Below are 12,697 nucleotides of genomic sequence, written 5' to 3' on the forward strand. Positions count from 1 at the left end.
GTAGAAGTACTCAGTCCAACGTGTAATTCTGTTTGTTATGGAGAAAGTGAAGTTCTTTTGTCTTAGCACTGCTTGCTTCACAGGAGTTCTTGCAGTGTTACTTGGTATAAGTTTTGATTTCTGCCTTTTTTCTTTGAACGGTGTGGAAACGCCATGTCCTGTACATCTTTCACTTTTAAAGCTCTTGAAAGATAAACAGATGAGGCAACTTGGTCACGTTTGTGCGCGTCTCATTTTACTTCTTAAAATATTTCATAAATTAAATTTATTTTAAAATACGCTTCGCTTCAAGTGATTTTTTTTTGTTTGTTAGCACAGAGGCGAGCCCAACTTTATTTGTATGTTTAATTTTGAGCACGACTCCAGTCAGGCCGCGGGCCGGGCCCTGCCACCGCCTCAGGGCGGTGCCGGGCCGTTTGAACCAAACGCCCCGCGCCCATTGGCGGCGCAGGGAGGCGGGGGCGGAGACGCCGGGTTTGAAGCGGGGGCGGAGGCGCGGCCGTTGGGAGTCGGCTCGGTGCTGGTCCTGCTTCTGCTCCTGGTCCTACTGAGGGGCCCGGGCATGGCTGCCTGGGAGCTGAGCCCTGCGGCGAGCCCTGGCAGGCGGCGCTGGGCCGAGGATGAGGAGGTCCCCGCCGTGCTGGTGCTCAGCCACTTCTCCCGGCCGCCCTACCTCAGCTTCGGCAGCCTGCGCGTCGGCGCCTCCCGCACGCGGCTGCTGGGCGTCCATAACCCCAACGCGGAGGAGGTCGAGGTGGTCGTGGAGCGCGTCCCGGCGCCCGCCCGGGGCTTCAGCCTTGAGCGCCGCCGCTTCTCCGTGCAGGTACCGGGCGTGAGGCGAGGCGGCGCCGGGAACCAGGGGGCCCCTGAGGGGAAGCCAGGGGGCTCGTCGCAAAAGGGGGGCGAAAATTAGGAATAAATGTTTGCAGTTCGTAAGGAAATATTACTTATGGCTGATCGAGCCCGTGCTGACTTGTAGCGGGCAGTTATGACAGGCGTGTGCTTGTGGTGTGACTGGAACGTGGGAGGTTGGAGGGAGCTCTCTGGAGGTTGCTCGCAACACGGAGCTTAAAAAGCAGGCTGGACCCTCGCCCTGTGGTATTTGGGTAGCTACTTCCTGTGGTAATTAATAAATATTAGCTGTTGTATGCAGTAAAACCTGCCAAAGCGCACGCTGAATTAGTTATTATGTCTTCATGAAATGGACCTGCCCAGAGGCGGAACTCCTCATTCAGGTGCTCTTTCAGGTCACTTTCACGCTCTTTGAACTTGTCTGTGGTGTAACCAACCACAAATACAACAGTTGGTCTGTTAGTATTGAGATCAGCAGAGTGCTGAAGTGATCTGGTAGGTCACTGGATGAAGAACTGTAACACAGATCCGGCGCAGGGCTCCACGGCTTCCCTGTTTGTTTATTTTTTTTAAAGTCTGCTTGTATTTACATATACTGGGGTAAAGTTGACGTTTAATAATCATTTGTCACTTCATGATGTCAAAATATGCATTACTTCTGTGTACTGGTTTTCATTTGCTTTGAATACTCTATCTTGGATGTTCGAAAAATTTACATAAGTGCTATGTATTAAACATTTCTTTCTCTCCATTAGTCAGGACAAAGAATCTTTGTGTCTGTAACATGGACACCACTAGAAGAGGGCAAGGTCAGAGAACTGATAACTTTTGTTATTAATGGCATCGTAAAGCATCAAGCTGTGCTCCTAGGTGTTGCTGAACAGCCGTTGAAGAAAAAAGTGAGTATGTTTTTATTGTCTGAACTAATTTTATTATTTTGGCGTAGTTGAAACATTGATTTTATTAGTTAAAAAGATCAATGCAGGAGAATTAAAAATGGATAAATGTTGTTTGTGGGAGAATCCGTTATATTTAAACTTTTTTTCAGCAGGCTTGGAATATAGATACTGGTGTATTATATTGCTTAGAGAATAAAACATGACAAAAAAAATCAGTCGTGGAAATAAGTTATAGTGAGTTTTGGACTAGGTGTGTTGGTTTTACCTTCTTTTCTTGATATACTGGGTATTAATTTTATTGTGATGCTTAGTCCTGTGATGTGTTTTGATGTCTGTTCCAGTTTATGGCAATCACAGGAAGGTTTTGATTGGAAGTGGTGTCTGAAAATTGTCTTATCCAGCCTTCTGCTGAAAGAAGAACTTTAAACTAGCTTATCCAAGGCATTGCCCAGTCAAGCCTTGAGTGTTTGCACTGAGGGAGATTTCACAGCTTCTGTGGACATCCTATTCCTATATATGTATATAGGAATGTATTGTTATATATGTAATAATATTCCTATATATATTATTGTATGTTGTGTATAATACAATATGTATAATATTATATATATAATTTATTATTATTATATAATCCTATATATAATGTTCGCTTCTACACACAAATGTATGTAGAAAGTCAGCATACTAAATTTTATTTATGGTTCTTTTTCAGAAGAGTCTCTGGGAAACTATAAAAAAGAAGAACACTGCAGAAACATCGAGTTCAATAAAAGTTAAAAAAAGAAATTCAAATGTTAAAAATGTTAATAAAACCTTTCAAGTTTCTCAGAAGGTAGACAGACTGAGGAGCCCACTTCAGTCATGTGAAAATCAGAACACAGTGCAAAATAGTACATCCCCAGGAAATGACTCTCTTGCTGGCTCAGAAAATAAATTGCCTTTATCTCCTATTTCACCTGTGCTAGAGGAATGTCATAATACTGTTTGCACACCACTTTCAATGAGAAGATCTACTACTTTCTCGGATATTGCTGCTGCTGTACGTGAGGAGTTACTGCCCGAAATAGACAGCTATAATATCAAGAAATCTGTTGGTAACCATGATGAATTGAAATCTGAAAGTGCATACAATTTTACTGGATTAGAAAAACCACTGATTTCAAATAATGAAGCAATTCTTAATTGTACAATCTCACCTGTTTGCACTCCAGAACATTTGGCATCTGTACCCGTTTTAAGTACAAGGAGAATTTTAAGTCCAGATTCTTTTGTAAATGACAGTTATCACGCTGATGTAGATACAATAGAGCAGTGTGTTCCAATTCTGTCACCTGATCAGTTTGTGAAAGACAGTTTGTCAGATGTACAATCAAAGACTCCTAAACCTGAGACGGTTTTAATATCTTCTGCTATGGAAACTTATGTCGTGAAGAAATGTTTGCCCCCAAAATGGAAAAAAAATGGAGACAGAGAGACAAAAGCACAAGTCCACGTAAACCACATGTTAAATGAAGTCTTTGAGACACGTAACGTAGAATCACAGATACTTCATTCTAGCAAACCCAAAGAAAATCAGCCCAATTTTCCTTCTACAGAAGAGCTCCAGACGCTCAATTCTCAGGCAGAGCAAGCAAAAAAACGCCCAGTTCTTTCTGCCACAGTTATCAAAAATAAGCCTGATGCTGGTGAAGAAAGAAGAATGGAAACCCTCCAGCCAAAATCTAAAAAATGCCTTAATAGCGTAATAATGGATTGTGAAAATGTTGTGCCTGTATATACAAAGGTAGAAATAGTGAAACACCTTCCAGTTATAGATTCAGTTTCAGCTGGAAACAAGTGTCACAATGAAAAAATAAGTTCACATCCTACTGGATCAACTTCTTTGTGTCGTAAGAGGAAAAGTGAAATATATATAGAAAAAAATAGAGTTACAGGCCCAGTGTATGTGGAAGAAGTGGAAAGAAAAAGAACTCTAACTAGCATGGACAATAAAACACATACCTCTGTGACACCATCAGCCTTCAAACCTACAAACCGAGGGAGAATAGGGCTGAAAAAGAAAGCTGGTGAGCAGTATCTTTATTCACCCTCTTTGGAAAATACCTTTGATTATGAAATTTGTATAGCAAACTGAACTGTCTAGCAACAGTCAAGGATATTTCATCTCACCAAAATATGGGTTTTTGCATTTTCTTTTTTAGATATTATCTGCATTTTACAAGGTTGAAAACTAGGTCAGAGTTTTGGTTATGTAATTGGCTTAAAATTTACTCGATTCTTTTGTAAACCTTGGCAATGACAGCAACAGGAAAAGTATTTGGCAGTTCCTGGGCAGGATAATTCAAATATACAGGAAACTTGCTCACTTTACAAGATTTCTGTCATGTGTACACTTAACATTGTGCATATTTTAATTCATTGCTGTTGTCGTGTATTTTCAAATATGTTGTTCATGCTGCCTGTTGTGTTTTTTTTTTTTTTGTTTGTTTGTTTGTAATTAGTCTGGTATCAGCCTCGTGCAGATCTGTCTTTACGGTTTGCCAATACTTTGTTGCTTGAAGATCAAAACAAGTTGACTTCTTGAATTTCAACATACTTTGGGTTTCAAAATGTTCCACTCCCAAATATGCTTTGGAATACAAGAAGAATGTGTGTCGCTAACTGAAGGAAGCACTCCATTTGCTGAATCTTCATGCAACCCCTGCAACATAACTACCAGGAAAAAATTATTACGGCTTTCAGATTAAAATAGCATGTGCTGCTTTCTTCAGTTCTTCAGATGATCTATTCTATCTAGATTTGATTTTCGGCCTCGAGTTCAGGCTTTTTAAGACAGTCTACATAAAAACTCACTAGGTCTGTGTCCACCAGGAAAAGCAGTATTACCTACTAGATTATTTCTGTTCCTCCATTAGCATAAGTGTAGGTGGACTGGACAGGAAAGTATTCTGTGAGCCTAAAATTTCTTAGGTGTCTCTTGATCCTGGCTGTAAAATGCAAAAATGACAACAGCTTTGAACTACACTCTTTTTGTAGCAATTTTTTCTTGCAAAAAAATAACTTGGTATTTTAATCGCTTTTGGAGACAGCGCAGTAGGTGCTGCTCGTAGTAGCGGAATGTGAGTTTTCTTTGTGAAGCCTGAAAGTTAACTTTGAAACATCCATCCTTAGGGTAATCCTCCTGAAATCCAACTTAAAAGGAATCAAAACATTATTAAAAAGTTATTAGAATTGCGTGAGAGACTGGAATAAGCATGAAAAAAAGCTAAGCATGAGTGCAACCTGTAATTTATGATCTATTTTTTTCATCTGAAATAGCATCTTGTTAGTGGGTATCAGGCAGCAACCATAGACCATTTGCAAAAGCATACATTTTTTAGTCTTCATTTGATGTCAGCATAAAGCGATTGCATTAAGCGTGTGTTTTCATGTACTGAGAGTTAGAAAGTGTGTATCTATTTTTTCCCTGTGTTTTAAGTCCTACTACTAGGTGGTAGATAAAATTTATCAGCTAATACCTTGATGCCTAAGGTAATACAATCAGGCTGCTACAAAATGAACATCAATGTAGCATGCAATCTAACTGTGGGAAGAGGTCAATCAAGCTCCCAAAAGTCATGCATTTTACCCAGATGTTCATAGAATACACAATTTCACATATCCTAATAAATATTTCTACCAATTGGCTTTGTGTTTCTAGGATATGATAATAAATCTAAAAACCTTAAAATGAAGGTATTTACAAATGAAGGGGAACACTTTTTTTTTTTTTTTTTTTTTTTAGGTAAGCAACTTATCTCTAAACTTATCTCTAAGGCTACCCTATGACTATCTGCAGGGTACAGAAAATTTTCTGCATGTTGTGTGTTAACATGTTTTGTTGCTTGTTTGGCTGAGATCAGGGTGCAGTATTTGAGTACATGTAGTGGTAAAACCAGGAAATACAGTAGCCCTTATTTGCTCTTAACTGTTTTTCCCATGTTGATTGTAGACAAACTACTTTGCTTAAATTTCTCCATCATCAAGAGATTGCTAGTATGTTGAAGGTGTTCGTAGGGAATCACTCCAGTTCTTTGCTGTACGAGTGACATGAGCCTTAATATGTTAACTTTCACTGACATCTTCATCACTGATGTGTGTTAATACTTGTAGGTTCTTCCCTTCAGAGAGCGTCAAAAACTACCAATAAAATTAGTAAACCCATTGCTGGATTGGCTCAGTCTCACCTGACATTTTTGAAACCAATGAAAACAGGTAGGCAGACTTCTGGCATTTAGTAGAACAATATCCACTGAACCGAATATCACTATAGCTGTACTGCTGTTGTCTGTAGTTGAGACCCAACTGAGTAGAGTTGGGATGAAATAGAAGGTTGTACCCACAGTGGAAAAAATAACTAGTAGAAAAATTCATATACCTTTCATAATGCATTTGCACCGCTCATAAGAAAATTGATTGCAGCACACGGTCAGCTGAATGTAAATGTTACTTTCCTCCAGTTTTGCATGTAAGTGTAAAAAACTACAGGTGTGTTCCCAGGCAACTGATGGATATTAGTGAAATGCTTCTTCCCCATCTGATAAAAAATGAATGTAACAGAATACCTAAGAATAGAAAACTACCCACCAAAATGATACTGATTTTGCAAATCTATTAATACTAAGTTGATCTGATCAGAAAAATCTATTTATAAAATGGTTGTTCCTGGCAGTAATACAACTTGACTTGGTTTTGATCCAAGATATGCATTAAAATATATTTTAAAAATATATTTTTAGATATTAGAAACACATTAGATATTGAAAATAATAAGAATATGGGTTCTTGTATTTGTTCTAGTGCTTTAATAACTTAATGCAGGATTTGTGGCTAAAATTTATTTAATGACAGCCGATCTGAAAGTCACTGAAGATTCTAACAACCTGTTTTTTCCTGCTATAGTGCTAAATAGAGTATCAAACTTTAATATTTTCCACGATAAGACGTATAATGCTTATCATACATTTCAAGAAAGGCTATTCTTTAAATAGCAATCAAAGAAGGAGGGACTTATTTCTTTATTTATTTTAAGTCATTCCTAGGCACCCAATGCCTTTTGCAGCTAAAAATATGTTTTATGATGAACGTTGGAAGGAGAAGCAACAACGAGGTTTCACATGGTGGTTAAACTTTGTACTTACCCCTGATGACTTCAATGTAAGAACAAACACCTCACAAGGTAGAGTATAAGAATTTTCACTTTGGCTTTTAATGTTCTTAAATGTTACATAAGGTGCCTTATTCATATTAGTGAATAGGGGTCCTTGTTTAACAGTAACCCCAACTCATCATTTTACTTTGTGTAGCATTAAGCTTTTCTATAAAAGTAGATTTTTTTTTGTTTTTCAATTTTTGTATATTATATGTGTTTCCCTGTTCAACCTTTGACTTAATACTGCGATAAGCTTAAAGCAAATATTTGGTGATGGGTTTCAGTGGCAGTTGGGCTAAAAAATATGGAGTATACTAAACCGAGGGCAATTCTAACATTGGAGATGGTGCTGTCCATCCCAACAGAACTTTATAGCACTTTAAGTCTTTTCTGAGTCGTATCTTCCCCTTGTGATAAGTACAGATGATGCACTTGCTCATGCCAAGCGCAGCGTACCCCACACGGGAATGGGAAGCATGCATTGGAACAAGGAATACACACTGGAACTTGTGGCTGCAGTACCTCTCTGTGTGTGTTGAGTGGGGAATCCCCACCTGCTGAGAAACACTAGAGTTGCCACTATATTAAAATGATGATAATGTACTTCTCTCTCTGTTTTCAACCTAAAATTCTGAAGATTGTCGAATTCATTTTAGAACTGAATTTCCAGCCCAACCCTTATTAGCCCATTACTTTAGGAAATAACTGTTGTTATAACAAATATGTGGCTAATATTCCTGTACCTGGCAAGACATATATAATGCAACAAACGATAAGCTTCCCGAGGAACCAAATTGTTACGCAAAAGTAAAATAACATTGTGAACATAGACGGGGCAAAACTACCTTTGTTTGAGATGTAACGGCATACTTTCTGTGTGTGCATTTAAACAGTAAATGCAGCTGCTCTTATCTTGGGAGAAGAGAACCATCATAAAACCAGCGTTCCTAAAGCACCAACAAAAGATGAAGTATCTTTAAAAGCCTATACTGCTCGTCGTAGACTGAATAAGTTACGACGTGATGCTTGCCGTTTATTTACATCTGAAAAAATGGTTAAAGCTATTAAGAAGCTGGAAGTTGAGATTGAAACTCAACGTTTGCTAGTTCGTCGAGACAGACATCTCTGGAAAGATGTAGGTAAGAATGACAAAAAAAAAACTGCATACCTTATTTTCTTGTAAGTAGAAAAAAGATTACTCATACGCTTAGTTGATTTAATCTAAAATAGATTTTTAGCAATATTATCTATAACATGAAGTGTTTGCTGGATGTAATATTATAATATGCTCTCTTGCAGGAGAGAGGCAGAAAGTCCTTAACTGGCTTTTATCTTACAACCCTTTGTGGCTGCGTATAGGTCTGGAGGTAAGTGCAGAATATGTGGTCTATAATCAAAGTTTTAGAGAGATCTAACACCCTTTCTAGTAGGGAGCGTTTCGGGTTCCTTTATATTTTCTGTTTTATTAATCCAAGTAGGTTCAACTTAATTATAGTGAGTTTACATGTCTTTTGCTTTATTATAACAGACTTGCTTTAAAAACTTTTACCTTATTAAAAAAAGAAAATATTCAATCAAGAAAAGTGAGAATTAACTCCCTGACCAATAACAGAAGAGCAGTTCACAGTTAGTTTGACTCTTAGAGGAAAATGTGTCTTTCTTAAGAGAACTACTGATTGATTGATTCCTGAGATATAGATGATCAAATGTTTTTATATGAGACAGAATCTTCTGAAATTTCCTTTGGTTCTATCCTTTAGTCAATATTTTGAACAAATTGATTTTTAGAGGCTAATTACCATTTGCTATTAAAAAACGTCAGTATTAAATTATATTCACAAACACATACATTGTTTAAGGTCATTTTTAACGGTTATGCTTTTTTCCCTTTTCCTTCATATTAGACTGTTTATGGGGAACTGATATCTTTGGAGAGCAATAGTGATGTTATGGGTTTGGCAATATTCATTCTTAATCGCTTGCTCTGGAACCCTGACATTGCAGCAGAATATAGACATCCCACTGTGCCTCACCTTTATCGAGAAGGTAACGGGTATTTCCAAAAACAGAGTATTTGTAGCACTTAATTTTTGAACTGACACTTAATGGGTTCTATCTTTTTAGGTCATGAAGAAGTTTTGTCAAAATTCACACTGAAAAAAATGCTGCTGTTAGTTTGCTTTCTGGATTGTGCCAAACAGTCCAGACTGATTGACCATGACCCTTGCCTCTTTTGCAAGGATGCAGAGTTCAAGGTAAGAGAGCTGTGATTTGAAGTCTTTGTCCAATATTGTTCTATGTATGAATGTTCTGTGACTGAATGTAGGACGCATATTTTTATGCCTTTAGGTGCATTTCTTTAACAACTATTGGCTGTTGATGCTTTTATGTGAACGTTCTCAGTATACGGTCTCATGGTTATGAAAAAAATTCCCAAGAAATCTTTGAGGTGTTGGTTCTGTAGAAAGGACTCTGTTATGTTACATTAACTTGCTTTCCTCTCTGAAGTTAAGCTTCTGCGATATTTTTAAATATCACTGTAGCATACTGCAGCTGATCTTAAACTCCAAGTAAGTTTGGGCTTTTCTCTTGTCTTTTGTTGTTTTGCTGTAATAAGAGATGATGCAACATCTGTCATAGAAACTCTTTGATTAACAAATGTCTTTACTATGCTGAAATAAAATTTTCTTTAGTTCAGTATGTACTGTGTAGACAGACTGTGAAAAGTGCTTATTTTTTAAAATATTAGTATTTAAGGTGTGTGTTCATTTGTTTGTTTGTTTTAAGACAAGTAAAGACATTCTGCTGGCAATTTCTCGAGACTTCCTGAGTGGTGAAGGTGACCTTTCCCGTCATCTTGGTTTCCTGGGACTACCCGTCAGCCATATTCAAACTCCACTTGATGAATTTGATTTTGCTGTAACAAATCTGGCTGTGGACTTACAATGTGGTATTCGTCTTGTGTGCGTTGATACAGAATTATTTTGAACTATTCATTTTCTTTTATATAATACTTAATATGAGCTTAGCTAAGCTATTAAACTGTGAAATTCCCTTTTTTAGGAGAGCAATGGAACTTCTCACCAAAGACTGGAATCTTTCAAAACAGTTGAGAGTTCCTGCAATAAGTCGTCTACAGAAGATGCATAATGTTGATATTGTTCTTAATGTCCTTAAGGAGCGAGGAATTCACTTGAAAGATGAGAGTGGTAAGGCCTAGAAATCAGAGTTATTCTAAGCCCATTGTAGGACTAGTGCACATTTCATTTCTTTGTTTTATTTAATAGGTGCTTCAATTGACTGTAGAGATATTGTGGACAGACACAGAGAACGAACATTAGCACTGCTGTGGAAAATTGTCTTTGCTTTCCAGGTACTACTCAATTACTTTCTTTTTCATTTCTTACTAATTACAAGTGAGAGATAATGAAAACATCAGTCCTTCAGCAATTATTTGTTGTCTGTGAAGGCTTCTACTAATCAAATTTTAAACTGTGGAACAATCTACTTTGTACATTCGAAGTGCAATGCAAACATTACATGACATCCCTAACAGTACATTTTAACATTTTAATTATGGTCTTTCTTGTATACCTTCATAAAAGCTTTTGTAGGGAAAAAGCACACACACGCACAAAAAAAAAAAAAACACACAACTTTTGAGCTTCTGTTGTTATGCTACCAGAACTGATAATTAGACTAAAATAATGTTGGTCTCCAAATGCTGATAAGTTCTTACTAACTGAAAAGGGAATGTGGGAAATCAAATTTCGAATCAGCTTGTGAGGTCACTCTGACGGACAAGTATAGAGTAAGCTCTATCTTTTTTACCATATCTTTTTATTTTATCTATACTGAAGCTATATCTTTTAAACTTTTTTTCCAATTATCTTGAAACAGTAAATTTGAAGAAACGTTCAGTAAGCTGGTCTAACAGTTTCCCACAGAACAGTGAGAGTGTGGGTTTAAGTTCTTTATTTCAAGCAGTCGGTAGCTGCCACTGACACCTATGCTGGCAAATCCAGATTACTACTACTGATTCAGTGTGGCAGATAGTGAGAGTGGTTTCTCTCTAAAATGCTATATATAAAACTTATACTTGTCTGCTACAATGCGTGGCAAAATAAAATATTTCTTTTTTCTTCCTAATAGGTGGATGTTTTTCTTAATGTGGAACAGTTAAAAGAAGAAATCATGTTTTTAAGGAATGCACATAAGATAAAAACACAATTGGGCACTCTCAAACTTTTTTCAAATTGTTGTAGAATACAAGATGATAACAGTCATAGCTCCTCACCTCAAAATTACAGTGAAAACGTGAAGCTGCTGATGGCATGGGTTAATGCTGTTTGTGGATTTTACAATATCAAGGTAAAATGCTTACTCTTTAAAGAGCACAATTCTTCAATTTCAAATTCTTTCATGTGTAGTAACAGCCAATGGTAATTAGTTTTAAACATTCTTCTCAACTTTATTTAATCTGATTTGGAATAATCATCTTACTATGGATGTACCTGCACAAGACAAATTTGAGTAAAAGGATTTCCCCTTCTAGCTAGTCTCATGTATAAAAATGCCTTTTAAAAATGTAGTTAAAGTGGAGTTCTAGTTGGAGGTGTTTTTTTTTTTTCCCAACAGGTATTCATCCTAAACATATTTGTACATAAAATTTTCACCATTAGTAGGAACTGTTGAGCATTGAACTAATGTTTAGGCCAAGGAGGATTCTTTTCCTCAAAGGTGTTTGTTCAAAAGGGTCGTGTTGCTGGTTGTTCCCTCTAAGAAGAGAAGCCCTGTTCAGACTTGACTGATCAGAGTACTGTCATGGTTGATAGTTTTTCCCGAAGGGCAAAATAGAACATTTGAAACTGATGCAAGTCCAGGCCTTATTTCTGCACTGAAGACCTTAAAAGCTATCTCTTTTGAAGTTTCCTGGGGATCCTTCGATGGAAATACCACTTTCTTTTTTGTTTCTTAAGTCTCTCTTTTGAAGATTCACTGTATAGTGATTCACACTAATGTTGCGGGTTTCTTAAAGCTATGTGCGAATGTACAGTGAATGTTCAAAGGAAGCACTAATTTTGTAACTTTTTGTCTAAAATAAATTTGCAGAATTCATACTTTGTCATTTTCAAAGGTGCAAGATGAAAAATTCTATATCCAGTTTACACCAGTTAACTGGTACCAAAAATTCAAGGAACTTGTAACTTACTGTATTTTATTAAACAGGTGGAAAATTTCACAGTCTGTTTCTCAGATGGTAGAGTACTGTGTCATTTAATTCATCATTATCATCCATGTTACATGCCTTTGGAAGCTGTGTGTCAACGTACAACTCAAACAGTAGAGTGCTCAAGAACTCGTACGGTGGGACTAAACTTATCCTCCTCATCCTCAGAGTCTGATACTTCTCTAAATGTTATGGAAGGAACATTTGACCAAAGTAAGTTATTTAATGTACGAAAGTTCATGTTAAATCTATTTCTCTTGTATCCAATCTGATCTGACAAATATTTTCTCTTTGCAAAGCTGTAACAGCCTCAGTCATGTACAAGGAATTGTTAGACAATGAAAAGAAGAACTTCCAGCTGATCAATACTGCAGTTTCTGACCTAGGTGGAATACCAGCAATGATTCATCACTCAGACATGTCAAATACAATACCTGATGAAAAGGTGAGATAGGTGCCTTTAGAGTTGAAGTAAATGTGTCCTGCTCTCCTGTGTGTAGTCTTTAACTTGCTGCTTTCTGTGTT

General features: G+C 37.2%; 1 protein-coding gene across 2 annotated transcripts in view; it reads left to right on the forward strand.

Annotated features, from left to right (window-relative positions):
• Positions 1-453: 453 nt before the first annotated feature.
• Positions 454-12,697, forward strand: part of ASPM (assembly factor for spindle microtubules) — a 28,789-nt gene continuing 16,545 nt past the window's right edge. Inside the window, exons 1-15 of one of the 2 annotated variants that reach the window (XM_035537271.2) lie at positions 454-823; positions 1,608-1,751; positions 2,464-3,817; positions 5,904-6,005; positions 6,823-6,969; positions 7,836-8,081; positions 8,242-8,309; positions 8,847-8,988; positions 9,067-9,197; positions 9,730-9,905; positions 10,006-10,151; positions 10,230-10,315; positions 11,095-11,313; positions 12,172-12,385; positions 12,472-12,617. In XM_035537271.2, the coding sequence (XP_035393164.1) occupies positions 563-823; positions 1,608-1,751; positions 2,464-3,817; positions 5,904-6,005; positions 6,823-6,969; positions 7,836-8,081; positions 8,242-8,309; positions 8,847-8,988; positions 9,067-9,197; positions 9,730-9,905; positions 10,006-10,151; positions 10,230-10,315; positions 11,095-11,313; positions 12,172-12,385; positions 12,472-12,617 (3,582 nt within the window). In that variant the 5' untranslated portion in view covers positions 454-562. The remainder of the gene's footprint in view (positions 824-1,607; positions 1,752-2,463; positions 3,818-5,903; positions 6,006-6,822; positions 6,970-7,835; positions 8,082-8,241; positions 8,310-8,846; positions 8,989-9,066; positions 9,198-9,729; positions 9,906-10,005; positions 10,152-10,229; positions 10,316-11,094; positions 11,314-12,171; positions 12,386-12,471; positions 12,618-12,697) is intronic. The other variant, XM_035537272.2, reaches the window with a different exon arrangement.

This window comes from Cygnus atratus, chromosome 8 (genome assembly GCF_013377495.2).
Source record: "Cygnus atratus isolate AKBS03 ecotype Queensland, Australia chromosome 8, CAtr_DNAZoo_HiC_assembly, whole genome shotgun sequence".
NCBI classification, from domain to species: Eukaryota; Metazoa; Chordata; class Aves; order Anseriformes; family Anatidae; genus Cygnus; species Cygnus atratus.